The 20,096-nt window shown below is 32.4% G+C and overlaps 5 protein-coding genes across 9 annotated transcripts; 3 read left to right on the plus strand and 2 right to left on the minus strand.

Moving 5' to 3' along the window:
* The first annotated feature begins 2,585 nt into the window (after positions 1–2,585).
* LOC105252616 (JNK1/MAPK8-associated membrane protein) lies at positions 2,586–4,581 on the plus strand. 2 transcript variants are annotated; one of them, XM_011260074.3, is made up of 4 exons: positions 2,586–2,901; positions 2,985–3,432; positions 3,758–3,927; positions 4,102–4,581. In XM_011260074.3, exons 2-4 carry the CDS (start codon positions 2,987–2,989, stop codon positions 4,392–4,394), a joined length of 909 nt encoding a protein of 302 aa, XP_011258376.1. In that variant the 5' UTR covers positions 2,586–2,901; positions 2,985–2,986; the 3' UTR covers positions 4,395–4,581. The 2 variants fall into 2 exon arrangements, with proteins under 2 accessions (XP_011258376.1, XP_011258377.1); XM_011260075.3 differs by having other exon boundaries at positions 2,586–3,432.
* A 370-nt stretch (positions 4,582–4,951) lies between these two features.
* LOC105252617 (neutral and basic amino acid transport protein rBAT) lies at positions 4,952–9,637 on the minus strand. 2 transcript variants are annotated; one of them, XM_025408000.1, is made up of 10 exons: positions 9,256–9,637; positions 7,781–8,159; positions 7,401–7,636; positions 7,199–7,324; positions 6,892–7,118; positions 6,626–6,809; positions 6,239–6,462; positions 5,650–5,655; positions 5,311–5,457; positions 4,952–5,176 (listed from the first exon to the last, which is right to left on the minus strand). In XM_025408000.1, the coding sequence occupies exons 1-10, from the start codon at positions 9,478–9,480 to the stop codon at positions 5,101–5,103; spliced, it is 1,830 nt and encodes a 609-aa protein (XP_025263785.1). In that variant the 5' UTR covers positions 9,481–9,637; the 3' UTR covers positions 4,952–5,100. The 2 variants fall into 2 exon arrangements, with proteins under 2 accessions (XP_025263785.1, XP_025263786.1); XM_025408001.1 differs by lacking the exon at positions 5,650–5,655.
* Positions 9,638–9,639: 2 nt separating this feature from the next.
* On the plus strand, positions 9,640–14,751 carry LOC105252618 (osteoclast-stimulating factor 1). Of its 3 annotated transcripts, XM_011260081.3 has the most exons (7): positions 11,574–11,750; positions 11,926–12,132; positions 12,770–12,816; positions 12,913–13,030; positions 13,097–13,308; positions 13,567–13,813; positions 14,510–14,751. In XM_011260081.3, the coding sequence occupies exons 2-6, from the start codon at positions 12,081–12,083 to the stop codon at positions 13,801–13,803; spliced, it is 666 nt and encodes a 221-aa protein (XP_011258383.1). In that variant the 5' UTR covers positions 11,574–11,750; positions 11,926–12,080; the 3' UTR covers positions 13,804–13,813; positions 14,510–14,751. The 3 variants fall into 3 exon arrangements, with proteins under 3 accessions (XP_011258380.1, XP_025263787.1, XP_011258383.1); XM_011260078.2 differs by lacking the exons at positions 12,770–12,816; positions 12,913–13,030; positions 13,097–13,308; positions 13,567–13,813; positions 14,510–14,751 and adding exons at positions 9,640–9,726; positions 10,257–10,458; positions 10,923–10,972; positions 11,104–11,342 and having other exon boundaries at positions 11,424–11,750; positions 11,926–12,127; XM_025408002.1 differs by lacking the exons at positions 12,770–12,816; positions 12,913–13,030; positions 13,097–13,308; positions 13,567–13,813; positions 14,510–14,751 and adding exons at positions 10,226–10,458; positions 10,923–10,972; positions 11,104–11,342 and having other exon boundaries at positions 11,424–11,750; positions 11,926–12,127.
* On the minus strand, positions 13,149–17,650 carry LOC105252620 (gamma-tubulin complex component 4). Its single transcript, XM_020027969.2, has 10 exons — positions 17,465–17,650; positions 17,252–17,378; positions 16,986–17,179; positions 16,696–16,790; positions 16,311–16,630; positions 15,714–16,184; positions 15,464–15,641; positions 15,164–15,386; positions 14,503–14,754; positions 13,149–13,291 (listed from the first exon to the last, which is right to left on the minus strand). Exons 1-9 carry the CDS (start codon positions 17,531–17,533, stop codon positions 14,506–14,508), a joined length of 1,926 nt encoding a protein of 641 aa, XP_019883528.1. The 5' UTR covers positions 17,534–17,650; the 3' UTR covers positions 13,149–13,291; positions 14,503–14,505.
* Positions 17,651–18,296: 646 nt separating this feature from the next.
* Positions 18,297–19,325, plus strand: LOC112637729 (histone-lysine N-methyltransferase SETMAR-like). The gene has a single exon (XM_025407985.1). It carries the CDS (start codon positions 18,297–18,299, stop codon positions 19,323–19,325), a length of 1,029 nt encoding a protein of 342 aa, XP_025263770.1.
* Positions 19,326–20,096: the final 771 nt, after the last annotated feature.

Raw genomic sequence — 20,096 nt, forward strand, 5'->3', positions numbered from 1 at the left:
TCTTCCTTCAACACGATTCACTCTTGTTCACTCTGCGCCGAGGGAGAACAAAGTGGGCTCCGCCGAGAGCGTCCGAGGAGCATAGCACACACACGTCCGGAGGATTCTTCCCTTTTTCTCCTCTCCTGTCCTCCAGTCGACGACGCTCGCGGTTCCGCAATTTCCGAATCGCGCACCGGCTACCACCGGGAGGAAGGGGCGCGATGATCTCTAGGCGTTGTCGCACACGCGGACGCACGACCGTGTCCGTCCTCTTCCGCTCTCCCACCTACGCGATTTACGCGAGGCACCGTGTCAAATATATATACGCTGCGAAATACGGCGACCGGCAGCTGCCCTCTTGGCAGGAGGAAAGGGAGAGGGACTCTCCTTGACTCGCCCGCGACAAACGACGTAGGGTGGATTCGATCGACGACGGCGGCGCCGGTCGGTGATGGGTAGCCGCTGCTGGTTCGTTGGTTAAGTCGGTTGATCGGTCGGTCGAGGTCTCTCCTCTCCAACGATATATGCGTGTCGCGCAGGCACGCACGCACGCAGGCACGCACGCACCGTCGTGCTCTCGCCGCTCGTCGTCGTTCTCGCGCGTCGAGTCCAGCTATCGGCCGATCGAGAGAGACGGAAAGAGAGAAAGAGAGAGAGAGAGAGAGAGAGAAGGAAAAAGCACCGTTACGAAATAGAAACGATTCGATTGCGGCTGGTATAGCAGCGCACGTCCGTGTAGTAAGTATGGCCGCGAGTAATGTGGTCGCGCGCACACGCAGCGGTATACGCGATATCCTGTCTGGAGCCTTAATGCGGATATATAATAATCCGCACGATCGGGGCGTTACGTGTATGCGCGCGAGGGCGAGACTCGGGCGCGGGTGTCGAGTCGCTGCTACCTGGGTGTCCCTTTCGCGCGGCGGCCGTCCAACACCACCGCCACTCGCGCCGCCCGGACGCCCGACGACGTTAGGTAGACGTGTACGTTAAGAGCAGCTCGCAACGCAAGAGCGCTCGGCCGCCATCAGCTGCTCGCTGCGACGTGGGGGCCTCTCTCATCTTCCGGCGGAATGTACCGTGCGGACGCGACCGAGTCAGGCGCCGAGAGTCGCCGGGACGTGGCCCGACATCGCCCTTGTTGTCGCTGGCCGCCGCTGCTGCGCGTGTGCTTTTCCTCCTCTTCGCCCTCCCTTCTTGATTCTTCGTCTTTCGCCTGGTTCACCCGCTCGCCGAGAAGCCTCTTCTTCCGTGCTTTATCGCGCGTGCACACCACCTACCTCCGTCCGTGTTCTACCTCTCCGACGTCGAGGATCTCGCGGCGAACAATCGACCGCCCGATGATCGCGCGAGGCCGACAAAAAAAAATGACCGATCCTATCGCGCGCGCTCACCGCCGCCCTCTTCACTTATTGAAAATCCGTCAAGAGAAGGTGCCTTGGGTGCCTGAAAATAGTAATGCGCGCTCGGCAATCATCGGCCGGAGACGGCCGAGCGTCGACGGGACGCGCGACCGGCCAGATGGCGCGGGCACATGCGCGACGGACCTTTTGACGCGCGCCGCGGCCCCGCCGCCGGCCAATGGCGCGCGCCGACGGCGCGCCGGCGGCGCGCGCCATTGGCCGGCGCTCGCGTTCGCGATCGATGCGCGGGCCAGTGCGCCGAAACGGAAGACGGCGGGGCGCATGGCTCGATCGTTACCGACGAATCACGTTATCGCTTTGTAGATGCGTACTGACGGCATTCGCTCCCACTCTTTCTCTCTCTCTCTCTTTCTCTCTCTCTCTCTTCTCCCTCTCTCTCTCGCGAGTTTTCGATCCGTTTTCGAGCCGCGACGGAATTCGGGAAAGCGTCTGTAGAATATTTGAATTCATGAATTTTTAAAAAATTCCAAACACGTAATGGACTTGAAGAATCTAGTAGAATGTATTGATTTCAAACATACGAATATATAGAAAAGAAGAGATTGCGCGATTTAAAATGAATCTTCTCGAAAAAAATGCAGCGACGTGCGAATTTTTCTTCGCTCCTTCACGGAAGATGTAATATGCTGAAATAAAATTATGTTGAAATAGGCAAATGTCGTATGACATTTTCACTTCTGCATTATAATTCTTATATATGCAACTCTGGTTATATACAGGGTGTTCGGAAATATAGCTATACATCCATCTCAAATATTTAAAAAAAATTATTCAAAGATTATTTTAGCAAATTCAAGGAATATATCAGAGTTGGAAATTTTCAGCGACAAGATTAGACAAGTTAAGGCCTGTTTACATGCTTATGGAGGCCAGTTAACATTTTTTGTGAACAAAATCTGTTTATAATGTTTTTTTAGTATTTAAAATAATAAATGTATATAATTATTTTCCAAATACACTGCATAATAATTTTAACGATAATCATATCGTTGCAATAAAAAATCAGATTCAAAGATCTCATTTGTGTGTGTGTATTTCTTTATATAAATATATAAGCATATTTATTTATAAATAAATTCATTTCACTTCCGTCAATTTTATCGCGCTTCCATAGATTATCGACAAATGCGACATTATCGACAGAATCTTCATAAACTTCGATAGTCAATGACAGTTGTCGCAGTTGTCGCTTGTGCAAAGTTGACCAGTTGACATGGATTGACATATAATTCACGTATTTGAAAGCAAGTTGAACATAAAAAAATAAGATCTTTGTCATTCAAAATGGGTGAAAGACAAATTCGATATACATGTAACGTTTAATGTTAAAAGAATTCAAGGAGGTTATTGTGTTTCTCGAAGAAGTCAAACGCTCTTTAAGTAGCAAGAAAGATCCATAAGAAATTTGACAGAAAAAAATGTAATCTTTTAGTTTAACCGAGATATCAGCAAAAAAATATAAAATAAAAGGAACAGATATCGCTGAGCGTCACGTCATGTAGGTTATTTTTCTATGGGTACTTTAACCCTGACCTGTATATATACATATATATATATATATAAAATCTAAAAAAAACGTAGCCATGAACACCCTTACACGGTGTCCCGGATTGTACTGCGGCAGAGAACTGTTATCGGACGGCAACTGGAGCGAATGCGGGGCTTGTCCTCGCGGCTTCCGGGCCAACGTATCCTCGGCGTGCGTGCCCTGCGACGATGCGCCAATGTTCTACGACTGGCTTTATCTAGGCTTCATGGCTCTGCTAGCCCTGGTGTTGCATTGGTTTTGCATTGACATGGTGTCCATGCGCCGGAACATACCCAAGGAAGTGATCGCTCTGCACTTGTCCGCTTTAATCGAAGTAGTACTGTCATCTGTCATAGTGCTACAACTGACTCATCCTATCGGAACGTTCAATATCAAATCATGCAGGGCGAAAAAACTATCGGACTGGTATACGCTGTTGCATAATCCCAGTCCAAATTATGAAGCAACGCTGCATTGTACACAGGAAGCCGTTTATCCCTTGTTAGTTCAGTTATAATAGTTTCTATTATGCCTCTGAAGTATGCAATTTTTTTTATCTATAATATTATTATAAGTAGCAATGTTTTTTTATCTATAATATTTTTTTTATCTATAATATTATTATAAGTAGCAATGTTTAAAAATTAACAAAATCACGACATTTAGCGATAATATATGTGTATATTTTTTTTATGCTTTTTAGAAAAAACATGGTTTTAAATTCTTGTCAATCATTCTGTTAGCACTATTGGCAATATTTTGCTTAAAATATTTTGTATTATATATATTGTATGTTTTTAATATACATTGTTCTATATGATTTCAGATATACTATGGTTTTTGTCTTCTATGCCCTAGGAATAGCTCTAATGTTATTAATAAGGCCAATAATAGCCAAAAAATTTTTGCCAAAACAAGGCAAATTTTCTATTTATGCTGCATTGTATTTCTATCCAATTCTCGCACTACTTCACGCTGTGGGTGGAGGTCTAATTTGTATGTATATCTTGAATTTTATTAAAAATTAATTATATTAATTTATAATAATAAATTGATTATATTAATTTATAATAATAAATTGATTATAAATTAATTATTTTAAATTAATTTTAATTTTATATATATAGAATATGACACACTATTTATTCATGATACATTTTTCTCTTGCAGATTACTCTTTTCCATATATCACTATCATTCTGTCTGTTCTATCAAATGCAGCGCATTTTGCATTTAAACTGAATCAAACGATAAAGTCGTTGCTGCTGAGTTCCATTTCGAATGTAAAAAATGTAATAGTCATTCTGGGTCATTGGTTGTTACACGGTTACGGAGTGATAGCGGTTGCGACTCTTCGTGGAATTAGCATCCATCCCGGAATGTTAGTTCTAGTTGTACTACCTGCCTTATTTTATATCATAACGGCAAGATTTACCGATCCACACAAGTTGCACATTGAATAAGCTCCTTTTCAATTGTACATATTAAATCGCACATATCGAAAATTAATCTATTTAAATTATTTATTTTTGTTCAAAAATTTTACGCGCACCTGCGCATGCATATAATATTCTTTTTTTAATAAAAAAAATTCAATTATAAAATCTGATTCAGATTAAGTAAATGAGTACGAAAAGTCACAAATGAATATCAGGAAATATCAATAAACAAATTATTTAATTAATAATTTACAAAAAAATTACTTTAAAACATATCTAAAATTGGGGTTTTAAAAATTTATTTAATGCACATATTTTGTCCATTGATATTCATTTATGATCATTCAATTAGTCTATATCTCGTATTTAATATTAATAACATATTAATATTAATATGATCTAAGCAAGAATTTATGTAATTAACAATTCTTTTTTTTATGATGTTTGCTACATGTATTTATTTCATCAAACAAAGCAGTATATTCTTTTTATTACAGTTGCACACAAAAAATAATTAATTTAAAATAATTTAATTTATGTATATTACATATATTATAATTTCATATTATTTTCTTTTCCTGCTATAATTTTAATTTTTAATTCCAGTATTTTAATTTTATTTTTTTTTTATATAATCTCCCATTATATAACCTCTAAATACCTTGTATGTTGAAGCAAAAATGCTATTATATGTAATCGATTGTTTTTGCATTTAAAATATCCTTATCGATTACTCCTTTGGCACAAATGTTAAGATCAGTGTGCTCTTTGGTGATATAGGTACTTTGTTTGAATATAACTTTGTCCTGCAAAAATAAAGTTACAATTATTAAATAAAGTTATTAAATAAAATATTAAATAAAATCATATATAACATATATATACATATATGGATATGAAGCATATGGAATTTTACTGAAAGATTTATAAAAATTCTTACCTCACTTCTGGGTCTCGAATGTAATTGGGACTACACGCAACTACAGTGATTTCTTCCGATATTTGCGGTATCTCAGACAGATCTATGATCGCTGACTCATTTCCTGTTTGATATGCCACCAAATACCCGGGATTGCCGCTTCTTACCCTACAAAAACAATTCAAAATTTTTAAGTATACACAATACATATATGCAAAACATATATACTAGAGGTGAGATAAGAATGTACGATGGGATTGTATGTATACCATTAATTCATATATTATTTTCTTTGTATGTCATTAAATTCTTACAATGCAAAGCAGGATTGCAATATGTTAGTGGTACATGCACACTTACCAACTTCTGTTGTATATAAGGAAGCATGGAATAAGATAAATTAATCTTTTGTTAATCTATTATGCTGTGTAACATGCAAGACATTTCAGTTGTCAAATATTTTTTCAAGTCTGACACCATTATTTATATGTAATGAATTTATATGAATATATATGAATTTAATGAATTTATATGTATATATTACTAGAAGATACAATATATTAGACTATGTACCAAAAGCACCGTGAGAATATGGGCCAAGATATGCAAGATCAATTCAATATCAATTCAATTGCACAAGGATATGTGTATGAGAATCTATTCAATTATCCAATTAAATTTGATTTCATTCATGTATTGTAAGTATACATTCATTCTTAATTTTTATCGTGTATAAAAATTAAAGATATTTAAATAGAAAAATGAATAATGCGCGAATATTTAAAAGAGATTAGTTTTTAAACCTATTTAAGATAAGTCTGTAATATATATATTATTGAGCTCTATAATGAGTCGCTATATATTTTTTAAAAATGGTTAGCATATGAATATTTCATTTTATTTTCGTTAAACATTAAAATTAATAATTATTACAAATGAATAAACTCACCTCGCATATACGAAGACAGTTTCGTTTATTACTCTAAACGTCGTACTTCCATGAAGGAATGTCAAGCCTCTTCGAGCATTTGATAAGGTTGCAAATGTGTCTTTCAGAGACATGACATCATCTAATCGTAGAATTGGCGTGCCCGGCAATAGCATTGTCATTAACGTGAAGCTATCGGCGACATTAGGCATACGATGTTTCAAAGACTGTTGCTTACCATTGAGCTGAAATAAAATGACAAAAATGTGCTTTTATTTATATAATTTTAATAATTGTTACAGACTCTTAGGAAAAATGAATGGAAAATATTTTTAATTTCTATAATATCTCAACGAAATTAGGCGGTAAAAATAAACTGTAATAACTAATTTTGTCAAGGATACTCACATCCCATGCAGGCCATGATGTAATTCTGAGCCACTGTGATATACTTCTACGCAATACAGTCGCATTGATGCTCGCATTGGCAGTAGTAAGAAAATGTGAACTTTGTGGTAAGTCAATTATTGCCTTCTTTTCATTGTAAACTTGCAAGATATCTGCACTAATGTCGTCTTGTAACGCGAATAATCTATCATGTAAATATAACATTATAATTAGACGAGAGAGAAATGATATGTAATCACAAAGTAACAATACAAAAACAAACATACCCTTTACCATCAGTTTCGTTACGAACTATTTCTTGCCATTTTGTTAATATTGCAACGTTCTCTGGACGATTGCGCGTATAAACGTGTACCAATGATTGATAATTATTTCTTTCTACAGGAAGAAGACTCGGATGCTCATCACGAAGATCTGGATCTTCTGTTAAGAACGATGTATTCGCTAAACGAAAGCCGCTAATTCCCAATTTCAGCCAATGAATTAAGATATCCTAAAATAATATATAAAATGTATATCAAAGAAAATAAAAATAAATATATCAATTAAGTATACAAAGAATAATAAACTTACCCCAAATTCTTTCACCATTGCTGGATTGTTGTAATTCAAGTCAGGTTGTGACTTATTGAATTGATGAAGATAATATTGTCCTCTTTGTTCATTCCATTCCCATGCAGATTCACCATAGACATTCAACTGTAAAATATATTTGCTTAAATATATTAAATGCAAGTTTTTTTCTGTTATCAAATCTTATACAAGCATGACTAACCCAATTATTCGGAGGATTTTGTCTTTCTTTCCCACCATCAGCCCATACATAATAAGAAGTATATGGATCCTCTTTCTCTACAGATCGTTTGAACCATGGATGCTCTACAGAAGAATGATTGGGATCCAACTCCAAAAAGATTTGTTGATCTTTTTCTGTTGCAGCTTTGATGAGATTTTCCAAGTCACTAATGTTTCCTAATTTTGATTCAAGAGCTTTGAAATCTTCGGTTGTTCCTATAATGTAGAAAAAAAGGATTTTCTTATTAATATATATTATATTTTATATAAAATATACATATTTATAAAATTTAATTAAGAATGTTTTACATAAAGCATACAAACAAATATTATATATATTTCTTGAAAATGTGTATGTACCATCTGCATCTTCCTTCACTATTGATGAGAGAGAAATAGCTTTAATGTGTCGATCTTTCAAGTCACTTAAGACAAGTTCCAGGCCTTTCAAATCATTGGTAGGAGAATCTAAGATATCCAACTGAATAATTGGACTTTCTTCCCAGAATTTTTTTGGCTCAGGTGCTGCACATTTTGGTGCTATCACAACGATAGCTATAGCACCAGCCAACATGCCTATCCACAATAGCCAAAAAAAGATAAACAGAGCCCATCTCAGTCTTACCCAAAATGGATCATTGGCAAATTTCATCAATTCTTCCTTGCTCATTCCTACGAGAGTATCTTTACTCGGTTCAATATCGATTTTGACATCACCATTCTCAGAGATAAATTTCACCTGTTAGAGAAACAACAAAGTAATTTGAGAATAAAAATTAAAAAAACTTTAAAAAAACTCAATACAGAATAATTTTAGAGAATAATTTATAGAATAATTTTAAAATGTCAACATTAATAACAAGTTATTGCAAATGTTTCTATAAGAATGATTTATATTTTTTATATATTGTTGTAATATATTTCCTCTAATATATAATATTGTATTTTACATATTGATTCTACAGATATAAAGTTAAATTAATTTGTGGGATTATATAATCAAGTTATTAAGAAAATTAAATATTTTCTTAAAATTAAATATTTTAAAGAAAAGAAAAATTAAATATTTAAATATTGCAAGTGAGTTTCAATATTGAGGGTTCATGAATGTATATTAGAATATACTAGAATAGAGTTAATATATTTAATCTCTTAACATATATACATGATGCAACTTCTATGAAAATTTACACATCTTTGCAGCTTAATTAGTTTGTTTTTTTTTTTGTTATATAGCTTCGTGAGATACAATGTATTTTGCATACAACAAATTAAAAAAATTACAAGTTGCATAATCTCATACAATTTTAAAATTAGCACAAGCATGAATTTTGCAATTGTAGAATAAAGACAAATTGTGAGAATAACCGGGCGATCGATATTCAACAGTGCAATGGCGAGGATAGGCGTGTCCATTATAAGATATAAGTATATTTAGAATGCATTAAGATAAACACTGAGATACATACACGTACAAGTATTTTTCACGTATAATTTCAAAAATATCTCGAATTATCAAAATAAATAAAAAAAAGGTTATCGTTCTCGAGAACGTTCGCATGTGAAGGCTAATCACAAGCATCCATTTTAGCTGCCTCAAAAGTGCTTGCAGAAAAATCTACCAGAATTTATATATATTCCTTGACGCCTGTAGCAAATAAACGTGCAATAAAAGTTAAGAAATAAATTTTAAGCATATTTTTTTTAATCATTAGACGAGATTTCTCCTGTTAAAATATCGATAACCAAACCGACTAAAATAAGCCATATGTGATATTTAAGGGTTCAATTTTCGCGACGTGTAGCGTCTCTCTCGTGGTAGCGTCCTCGTTTACCTCGATGTTATCTTTCTCGGTGATCTTCGCGTTGCCATCGTCCCCCTGGAGCATTCGCTCTTGCGCACCCTCGTCCAAATCCTCGTCGTTCTGCTTGCCCATGTTGGTTACGTGCTGTTGCTGCCTTTCGTCACGAGGCTCCTCCGACTTGGAGTTTTTAACGACTGAGGACGGCGTTTCTTTCACATCGCCGTTCACCTCTCCGCCGTCTCTCCCACTCTCCATCTCGCGCGAATCACAAATAATCAAGGATGAGATTATCTCCTACCTGTCCACTACTCTCTCGCAAAAAGCTTACGCAGTATACGCACTACCTATAGACATATATACTTATCCGCGTAAGAGATCCTGCAATCACGGCAGACGCGATAACGCGGGAATAATGGCAGTTGCTTCAAGAATCGCGATGAGGGACGCGGTGCGGGAATCCGGAGGAAGAGCGCTGTCGATAGGTCGGCAAGATATCAGGATGTATGTATTTTGATAAGAGGTCAAACGTGTCAAACGTATATACTACGAAACATACTGAGTTTGCTGACAGCTCAAATTTCGCGAAACTTATAAATATTTTTTAATTAAAATATATATATAGTATATCAATAAAATATAAATATATGCATGTTTATATAGTTATCAATAATATGTTTCTGTAAAAATTTCATATTTATAATTATTATTTAATTTAATTTAATTTAATTTAATTTTTTAATAATATTCTCTTCTTGATATAATTTACAATCCAAGCTTTCATCCAAAATTATTGGGACAAACTCTATTATTTATTCGATTTTTCCTTCTCGTACTTTTTTTTACATCACATGCTATACATATGTAATTTGTCAGTATCTGACAGAAAAAAATATGTTTCTATTTTGTAGATATATATATTGAACAAGTGGTATAAGATATCATCAATAGATATCATATATAAATATCGATTACCTAGAAAAAAATTTTCGATAATATCGACTGACGATAAGTGTTTTTGCTATCTTAACTAGACTACACGTGGACAACAGGAGAAAGATGCTACATGATACATTACGTATCTATAATAAATGAAGCGTATATCATTCTCTGCTTTGTTTACTAGACGACTAAATGACTCAAATATCTAAGTTAGAAATTAACATCAAGCGTCTTCTAACGCGCTGCGAATTAATAGCGAAAGATGATCCGCATAAAGACTGGAAATTGGAAAAGGTGCTCTTCTAACCTTCATATTTCTACATTTTTATTTAATGCGTATATTTAATATGTTTAATCTGATGTTTCATTACAAATATTAGAGTAATTTTATATACAATAATTGTAAAAAATTAAGATATATATATATATATATATATATATATATATAAGAATTATAAAATATTACATTTTATTTATTATAGTTTAAATATTTACAATTTATTCATATAATATTTATAATATTTACAATATATTGTTTAATTGTTAGTATTTACAATATATTGTTTATATAAATTTTTTATTTATCAATTTTTTATTTATACTGTGGGTAACTGTTTATTTGATGATGTAGCACTATATTTTTTAAAAAAATATGAGACTAAATCTATATATCTTGTCATATAAATTTATTCATTTATACATATAAAATATATAAGCTATATTTCATAGTACTAGAAGTATAAATTTTTTTGTTTCAGTATATACTTGCTCTGGATGAAATGATAAACAAATTACAAACTCTACCAAAGTAAGATTTTCAATTACTTACAACATATTATTTATATGTTATTTTAAGATATATTCTTAGGTATTTAGTATTATTATGATTCCAGATATTGTAGTTATTTTAATATTAAAGACTTAATTTTTTTCTCACAGTAAACCATCCAAAGAAATTATGATAGGCTATACTAAACGGATAGATTTCTTGAAAGGGATAATAAGTGCAATGAAATTATCAAATCCAGTAGAAAGAGTAGTTGCTGCACAATTGTTATCAAAAAATTCAACTTCTACAAATGATTCTACCAATACAAATATCACAACGCAAATACATCAAAAGACCATTGCAAAATATAATCGGGAACTACGAGCAGAATTATTTCACACCGACAAAAGTGATTGTTTATTATTATACATAATTGTAAAAAGTATATGATTTTGTATATTGTATTTTGCATTAAATCTCTGTGTTACAGCTACAGATAGAGATGGTGTACGACAACGATTATCAAATTCTAACATCCAAGATGAAGATTTAGATGCTATTTTAAAGTACAATCGAAACATCCAGGAAAAGATTGCTGAAAATATGCTTTCCATGACCAGCAATATAAAGGAACAAGCATTAGTGGCAAATGCTATCATAAAAAAGGACATTGGTGCACTGGAAACATCTGACAAATTAACTGATATCAATGCTGTTAAATTAAAGAAAGAATCTCTAAAGTTAGAAGAGCACACTAACTCGAAATGGAGATGTTGGGTGTGGCTTATGATAGCTTTTGTTTTGGTTGTATTTTTTAGTAAGTATTTAGATACAACACAATTACATAGTATTTTTTAAGATAATACAATTGGGGATTCCTCTTTTTTTTATTTATTGCTTGATATACATTTTTAGCTTATATTATTTATATGTACCATTGATTATAAAACTATCAGCTATCAAATTTTAACTCAAATTCACTTTTATTTCAGACATGGTATTATTTATGAAAGTGGCAAAAAAGAAGATTTAAATAATAATTTATGTATTTGAACAATTTAACTTCTATATAAAATGCCGCGAATACATTATTGTGAACTCAACCATATGACTCATTGGATTGATATTATATTAGAATTACACAGCCATGAGTGTGCTTGTAAAAACACCTGTACCACCTAAAACCACCTGGAAACCTGGTAAATATATCACAAAATAGTGATATGTGAGTTAATAATTTTGTCTGAAAATTGCTGTATGTAATTTATTATTTTATTATGAATAATTCGATAATGATATCGAAATATTTATTATACAATTCTTGAAGCATTCCTTGTTTCTAACTGAATGATTATGTATATATAATGAAAAAAATTTTTGACACTTATATGTACATGTATGGATTTATGTATGTATGTATATGTATCATAGATTCTGTATTTGTTATGTTAATTATGTTCAAGATATTTCTTGCAAATTTAATAAAATTCTAATATACAAAAGTTTAAGGTTATATCATATGTATCTTAAGCTCGTCTGTTTTAAAAAAAACTTCATAAAATATAAACTATGTACTTGAATTATTATACGAAAACAGCAATAGTCTAAAAGAATCATATAGATTTTATTATAATTATTAAAAAACAAAGTATATTTTGCGTAATAATTTTCCTAATTATTATAAAAAGAGGTTAGAATAGTAATTTATTAAATACATATGTGACGTACATTTCTAGTGTTAGCATAATTAATTCATAAAAGTTCTTATTTTTTGAATAAAACAATATTTTTAATATATAATAAAATATATTAACACAACATTACATTAACTTTAAGGTAAGGTAAAAGTGGTCAGGGCATTATGCAAATACAATGCGCAATGTGTAAGTACATTTTATATAGTAATCTATTAGTCCAATATGCTTCTCGAATCTGAGAATGCATAATTAATGCATAATTAAATTAAATTCTTTTTACAGGCAGAAGAATTATCATTTGATGAAGGAGATCTATTGTATGTCTACGACAGAGATACCAATTCAGATTGGTGGAGGGCTAAATGTGGAGATCAAAAGGGACTTATACCCGCCACTTATGGTGAGAAAGAGTACAAAAAAATTTTCTTTATTCCTTTAATATTACCTCTATTATTTTTCACCTCAGTGGAAGAACAAACGCAAGAGATCGAGTTGCCACTGCATGATGCTGCTAGACGTGGTAATGTTTCCTTCCTGAGAGAATACTTGAAGCAGGGTATATCGGGGACTGGTTTAGACGCAGCCGGGAATACGCCGTTATATTGGGCAGCACGTACAGGTCATTTGGAATGTGCGAGCGAGCTTCTCAATTTGCCAAATCCTGTGATAAATGCTCAAGTAAGAGAATGTACTTGCATGTATAATTTCTCTTCAATGTTAAATGTAGTTGTATAAATTAAAGTTCATTGTAAATATTACGCGATATTTTCTAAGTAAAATTAGATACACACACTTGTGTTAAATGTGAGTTATATAAATGGTTCATCCTTTCATTACATTATCTTACTTTGACACATATATCATCTTTTTTTTTTTAAACATATCTTTAACAAGGAGCCCTATTTTTGAATTTTTGCTTTTTTCCATTAATCATAGAATAAAATGGGCGACACGCCACTTCATGTGGCAGCGAATCATGGGCATTTGGAGATGATAAATTTATTGTTGGAACACAATGCAGACACAACGTTAAAAAATAATGATGGTTTCACTGCAGAAGAATTATCCTCCGATGCGTCCATAAGAAACGTAATACAATTGCATCAACGTCAATATGATAGTACTTATGGATACGGCGATGACGATTATAACGACGGTGATGATAGCGATTAAAAAATTTCAAGTAAGATAAGAATTGCATATTATAAGCAAAATAAGTATTCACACAGAAAATGAAATTTTTTTTATATATCAAATAATATTGTTAATATTTAGGAGATCTCAAATATGATACTCATATGTTTTAAGAATCATTCTTTATATGTATGTGATGTATGTGATATATATATTCGTTATTATAATTATGATCTATTATATATTATTATAAAAAAAATGTACATTGTAAACACACTTATATATTATATTATCGTTACTGCCATTAGCATCATTTTTCAAAATAAATATTTAAATGTGCAATAATCTATAAAGAATAATATTTCATATACACAAATGTATTAAAACTATGTTGATCATAAAGATTATTTTATTGACTGTAGTTACTGAAATTATAAAAATCATGCATGAAGTTGTAAAAAATATAATATAAAAAAGAAATAAATTTTCGAGGAAATATAGAAACATATCAAGCAACCTCTGTAGAAGGGCGTACAGATTAGGATGTTTTATATGTAAATTAAAATTCTTGTGTTTAAAATTTATATTTTATCATTAATTAATGAAAAATATTAATAGCTTTATTTAATCTTTTGTTGTTTTCGTATGATTGGATTCTCAAAACAAATCAAGAAAGCCATATTTTTTTTTCACAATATTATACTAGCATTTATTCATAATTTCTTAGATTTCTTTTACCTTTCAGATTTTTTTACTGAACCATCTATTGAAATCGAGTCTCAATAACAATCGAGCCAAGTGTTCTCCACAGGGTTGTGCACGTACTCTATTTAATGTTTTTGTCAACCAGTCCATCACACTATCGAGTGTTTCACATAATGTTTTGAGTTCCTCTTTCTCTGTTAGAAGCAAATTGTCAACTTCCCACATGGACGCTTGTAAGATGAAATCGTCGCATAGTCGTAACAAAAGATGTATCAACATATTTACCTGAAAATATTTATAAATATTGATATCAAAGCAATGCACAAAGTGTCTCAGAAATGTTATATTATATTATATTTATGAACTTCTTAAATCTCATATTGATAAATAAAAAGCAATATTAATAATTTTTATATTTTAAATATGTAAAAATTTTTCAGAAATTAAATTACATAAATATAAATAGCAGATCCTTATTCATTAATTAATGTTAAATAAATTTTAACAAAGATTTTCGTAGTTTTGTTGAAAAAATAATATCAAATATTAAAAATATACTTAAATAATGATGATATTTTCATTATAAAAGATTTTACATTAATCAAAGAATTCATATATGAAAGATAGATTGTTAAATCTACGATATTATTATATACGGCATAATTATAAGTTATGAGTGATTTTGAGAACCTACAGAATTTTTTTTTCGTGTTTCATTGCCTAATAAAAAGGTTTGCGACATGACATTAGCCAAGAATACAGAATGCGCCTTCTGTATATCCTCGAAATTTCGTGTGCTTTTCATACTTGCTTCCATCACAGCATATTGACTTTCCAACACATCCACTTGCAGATAATATTGTAAGTTATCGATAATGAAAATCAAATTATTTCTCAACTGGATTACACCAATATCTCTGCGAATAAGAAATATTTTGCATAAAGGAGTAGCAAAAATCTTAATTTTACTCTAATTACAATAAATGTGATTTACATGTTTTTATGATGCATGTGTTCACTCCAAAGATTCCATAAATCTATCTGAGTTTTTTTAACTCTCAACAGAAAGCGAAACAAAATATTATAATCGTTTAATACAACTGGGCTAAATAACAAATGTAATGGCCAAACAACTTTGTACTTCAATGTGATAAGACCCCATCCACGTTTCTCTAAAATAAATTCAAATTTTTGTTAACTATCTTGAAAATAAAATACAATGAAATAAAGTATTATAAACATACCATTGGGATCTTGTCTCTCGTTATTAGGAAGATCAGTGATATCTGTGTTCACATCTTCATTTTCAGGAGGTGGCACGGGAACCACGAAATTAAAACTATCTATAGCGCTTTCGTCATTTAAATGCATTTTTCTCAGTGCTATTTGAAATGCGAGATTGATGTCTCTAGATGTGTGACTTGTTGGTGCTTTATTTAAGATATGCGCCGTAAGCTTGATAAATTCCAAGAATAAATCACCGCGACCCATCAGGAAGAACTCCTTTACAAGTCTCAATTGTTGCATTAATTGTGCCTCTTCGACGGCAACATTCCACAGAAGTTCTGTTACGCACTGTTTTAATTCGTTGATAGTGCGGTCAAATTCGACGATATTGAAAACGGATTTCGCTTGCAGATTCTGAAGTTTTCTGAAATACTCGTATTCCTTGTCGCCCCATACGGAATTCTCCATTTTAGACATCATGCTGAAATCTAAAATGTTATCAGATATTTATTTTCATAACATTTATGTATTATAATTCTTGAGGTATAGAGGAAAATTAATTATAGTAATATTCTTGAAAGAAATTGAGATCGATTTTTTATTCATAAAATTACCTTTTTTTTGCCTGGGATCATTTCCAAACATAATAACAGTCTGACCAATAGTCAAGATTTTGTTTGCCAACGATGGCCTTATATAGGATGGAAGCATGTCCATTTGAACATTATAATCCCACATATCGACACCAATATTTTTGCTATTTACCAATTGATCACGTATATCGATATCATTCTTCATATCCTCATGCACCAAAGTTTTTTCACAATCTGATGCTTTCTGTATGAAAAATTCTCTGTAAACATCCTCCAGATGTCCATACAAGAGCCAGCTTGTTAGATGCTTGTAGAAAACAATATGAACAGAGTGAGTCATCCTAAGAAAGAATATATAAATTAAGATTATATTAATACTATCCAATTTTATTAATAAATTTCTTACAATTCCAAAGTGGAGCTGATTTCAGGTATGCCAGTATGCATACGCTGATGTAGACATTGCAACAATTTACAACCATGGAGTTTTTGTGTTTGAATCTAAAATAAGATAAAGAAAATTGTTTTTAGTAATCTCTCTTTTTTCCTCCATTCACCTTGTGCATAAATTATATTTTATAATAATTAATCAATTCATTTTTATTCATATAAGATCATAAATATGTTTTGTGTATTACTTAGATTTTTCCTTAAACTGTACATGCAAACATTAAATGTAAAGCAATTTATAATCACCTCACGAATAATAGAATGCAAAAGAGAAAATAAACAAGTGTATTTTTCAATATTGCAGAGAATTAAAGACAAAGGAGTATGACTGTCATTTAAGACTGTACGTTCCAATTCAATTATTTCTTCACGAAATGGTTCCAATGCCTGATCCATTCCATCACACAGAGCACGTATGTACAGACCAGAAGCAACATATCCTAGATAGAATGTAAAAAAGTTGAATTATGCAAGAACAATTATATGTGTACAAAATATTTTATTTCTAAAACCTTTTTCATCTTCACTGTTCACTGTATGTATAAAATTTCGTATGACATTGCATTCCTTCACAATATCTAATATTTTATTGAGCAATGCCCTTTCCCCAGGATGTAAGTATTTATCAAGATCTATAGACTATAAAAGAGATTAGTAATATATGTAAAAAGGTAACATATTTCAATTATAGCTAATATCTCATTTTATTTACAATATACACTTACATCTGTTTCTATCATTTGTGATACGCTGGTTGAACATCCCCAAAGTGATAATAAAATCTCATGCAACATTTTGAATATCAAAGATATCTATGTGGTAAAAGTTTATCTTAAATAATTGTAAGTCCATCAATTCGATGCACAAATGCAATTTGACATGTTTGTATTATTTACAAACAAGATAACTGATCATATTGCATTTATTTTAATTATTGATTTATTTTAATTATTTTAATTATTGTATATGTGTTCGCTCATTCTCATTTTATTTTTCTTGTCGCTCTATATATTATTAATTTCAAATTATGTAATATATAACAAAAATTTTGTTGAAATATTAATTTGTTTGTAAATAAGCATCTGCTTCGAATAGCTCGAAATTATAACTTTTGTTCATTTTTTAAAAAACAACAAACTGTGATCACAGCGAAATGTTTATTTTTCCTACAGAGAGAAGAACGAGAAATGTCATGATCCGCTTTTAGGTGATCTTTGAAAGCGATGCATCCTCTATAAACATAAAAACGTGATCATGAACTACGAAGCCAATACTTACGAATGTTTTCAGTGGGTAACATACAATTTCAGGTTCTGTTCTATGCTACGAATATCGACAGTACAAATGTTCTAACGCAAAATATTTGTATATATTGGATCAGTGCAAAAGTTCGTGCCCGATTCGTACATATGGCACTGTTGAAGTTGCCTAGCAACTCTGTTGTTGTTTACATATGCATAATATATATTATTGCAAAAAATAACAGTCATAGGTGTCATTTGAGCATTAGAAATTGCTTGGTTTGGTTAAATTTAAGTCGTGAAAAAATCATTGAAGATGGACAAGGAAAAGTTGCATTTTCGACATGTGATGCTTTACGAGTTTCGGAAAGGAATAACTGTTGGCGCTGCGACAAAAAATATTCAGGAGGTTTATTTGAACCGTGCACCAGCACTTCGAACGGTGAAGAAGTGGTTTGCTAAATTTCGTCGTGGTGATTTTGACCTCGGAGACGAACCTCGTTCTGGGCGTCCTTCCGACATCGATGACGATGTTCTGCGCGCATTAATAGCAAACAACACACGCATTTCGACGGAAGAGATTGCTGAGGTCTTAAACATTGATCGATCAACCGTGTTTCGGCGTTTAAAGAAGATGGGACTCACTTTAAAGCTCGACACTTGGATACCGCATTCGTTGTCCGAAAAAAACAAGTTGGACCGCATCTCCACAGCCGTTTCTTTGCTCGGACGATTGGAAAAAGAGGTTTTTTTGGATCGTTTGGTGACTGGCGAGGAAAAATGGGTGTTGTATACCAACGTCAAACGCAAGCGTACTTGGAAGGAAGCAAATAAACCGGCAGATTCAATTGCCAAAGCTGAGTTGCATCCAAAGAAGGTCTTGCTCTCTGTTTGGTGGGATTGCCAAGGTGTTATATATTTTGAGCTGCTTCCTGTTGGTCAAACGATTGATTCAATCAAGTACTGCCAACAACTAACCAAATTAGACGCAGCAATGAAAGAAAAACGCCCGAGCTTGGTTAATCGTAAAGGCGTTATTTTCCACCATGACAACGCCAGACCACACACATCGAAAATGACTCTGGACAAATTGAAACAATTAAAATGGGAAATCTTATTGCATCCACCATATTCTCCGGACATCGCACCCTCCGATTACCATTTGTTTCGGTCATTACAAAACGATTTAAATGGCAAGAATTTTGATTCTGTGGAGGCTATCAAAAATCACATCACCGCGTTCTTTGACGCAAAACCACGTGATTTTTTCAAACGTGGTATCCATACATTGGTTAAACGTTGGAAAATGATTGTCGAGAACGGTGGCGAATATATTATTGATTAATAAAGGCGGTTTTATAACAATAACAACTGTTTGATTTTTATTTACAAATCGGGCACGAACTTTTGCATTGATCCAATATTAAATAAACTTCTAATATACAATAAATAAGTTTTGGGTGGTCTCTCTCTTTATCTATTAATTATAATTAGTTATTAAAATATATTATCCGATTTTATTATATATTATAATCACACATCATCCATCATCACCATCGCCATTAATACGTAATTTAGTATAATTTTTATTACATTTTTATTACAATTCACGATTTATCATTGAAAATAAATTATAACACAAAAAATATTCTAGTTTATTTCTAAATGTTAAATGCTATAAATATTAAAATTAAAACAAAAAATTGACTCAAATAATAATAATTAAAAATTAGACAATTGACAACTAAGAGTCAGTAAAAGGCGCAGTAATTGGAGCACGAGAAACAACCTTTCTCTTTCTTTTAATTATTAATATATTTCATTATTAATATATTTCATATTTACAATTATTAGTATATTTCAAATTACTCGTCACAATACATGCAATAAACACGAACGTTTCGGTCATCTTTTTAATCTACTTTCAACATGATTTAATATTACACGTTAGAGAAAATATTAGACAATAACATATGAAATTATATAAATCAGATGGAGATAGCATTGTAATATCTGCATGTCGATTGTGAAACAATTTATATAATTTCATGTGTTATTGTCTAATATTTTCTAATGAGTAATATAATGATACGCCGTTAAATTTCTTTTCTAGATA

This window comes from Camponotus floridanus, unplaced genomic scaffold, assembly GCF_003227725.1.
Source record: "Camponotus floridanus strain SB8 unplaced genomic scaffold, Cflo_v7.5 scaffold2, whole genome shotgun sequence".
Lineage (NCBI taxonomy): Eukaryota > Metazoa > Arthropoda > Insecta > Hymenoptera > Formicidae > Camponotus > Camponotus floridanus.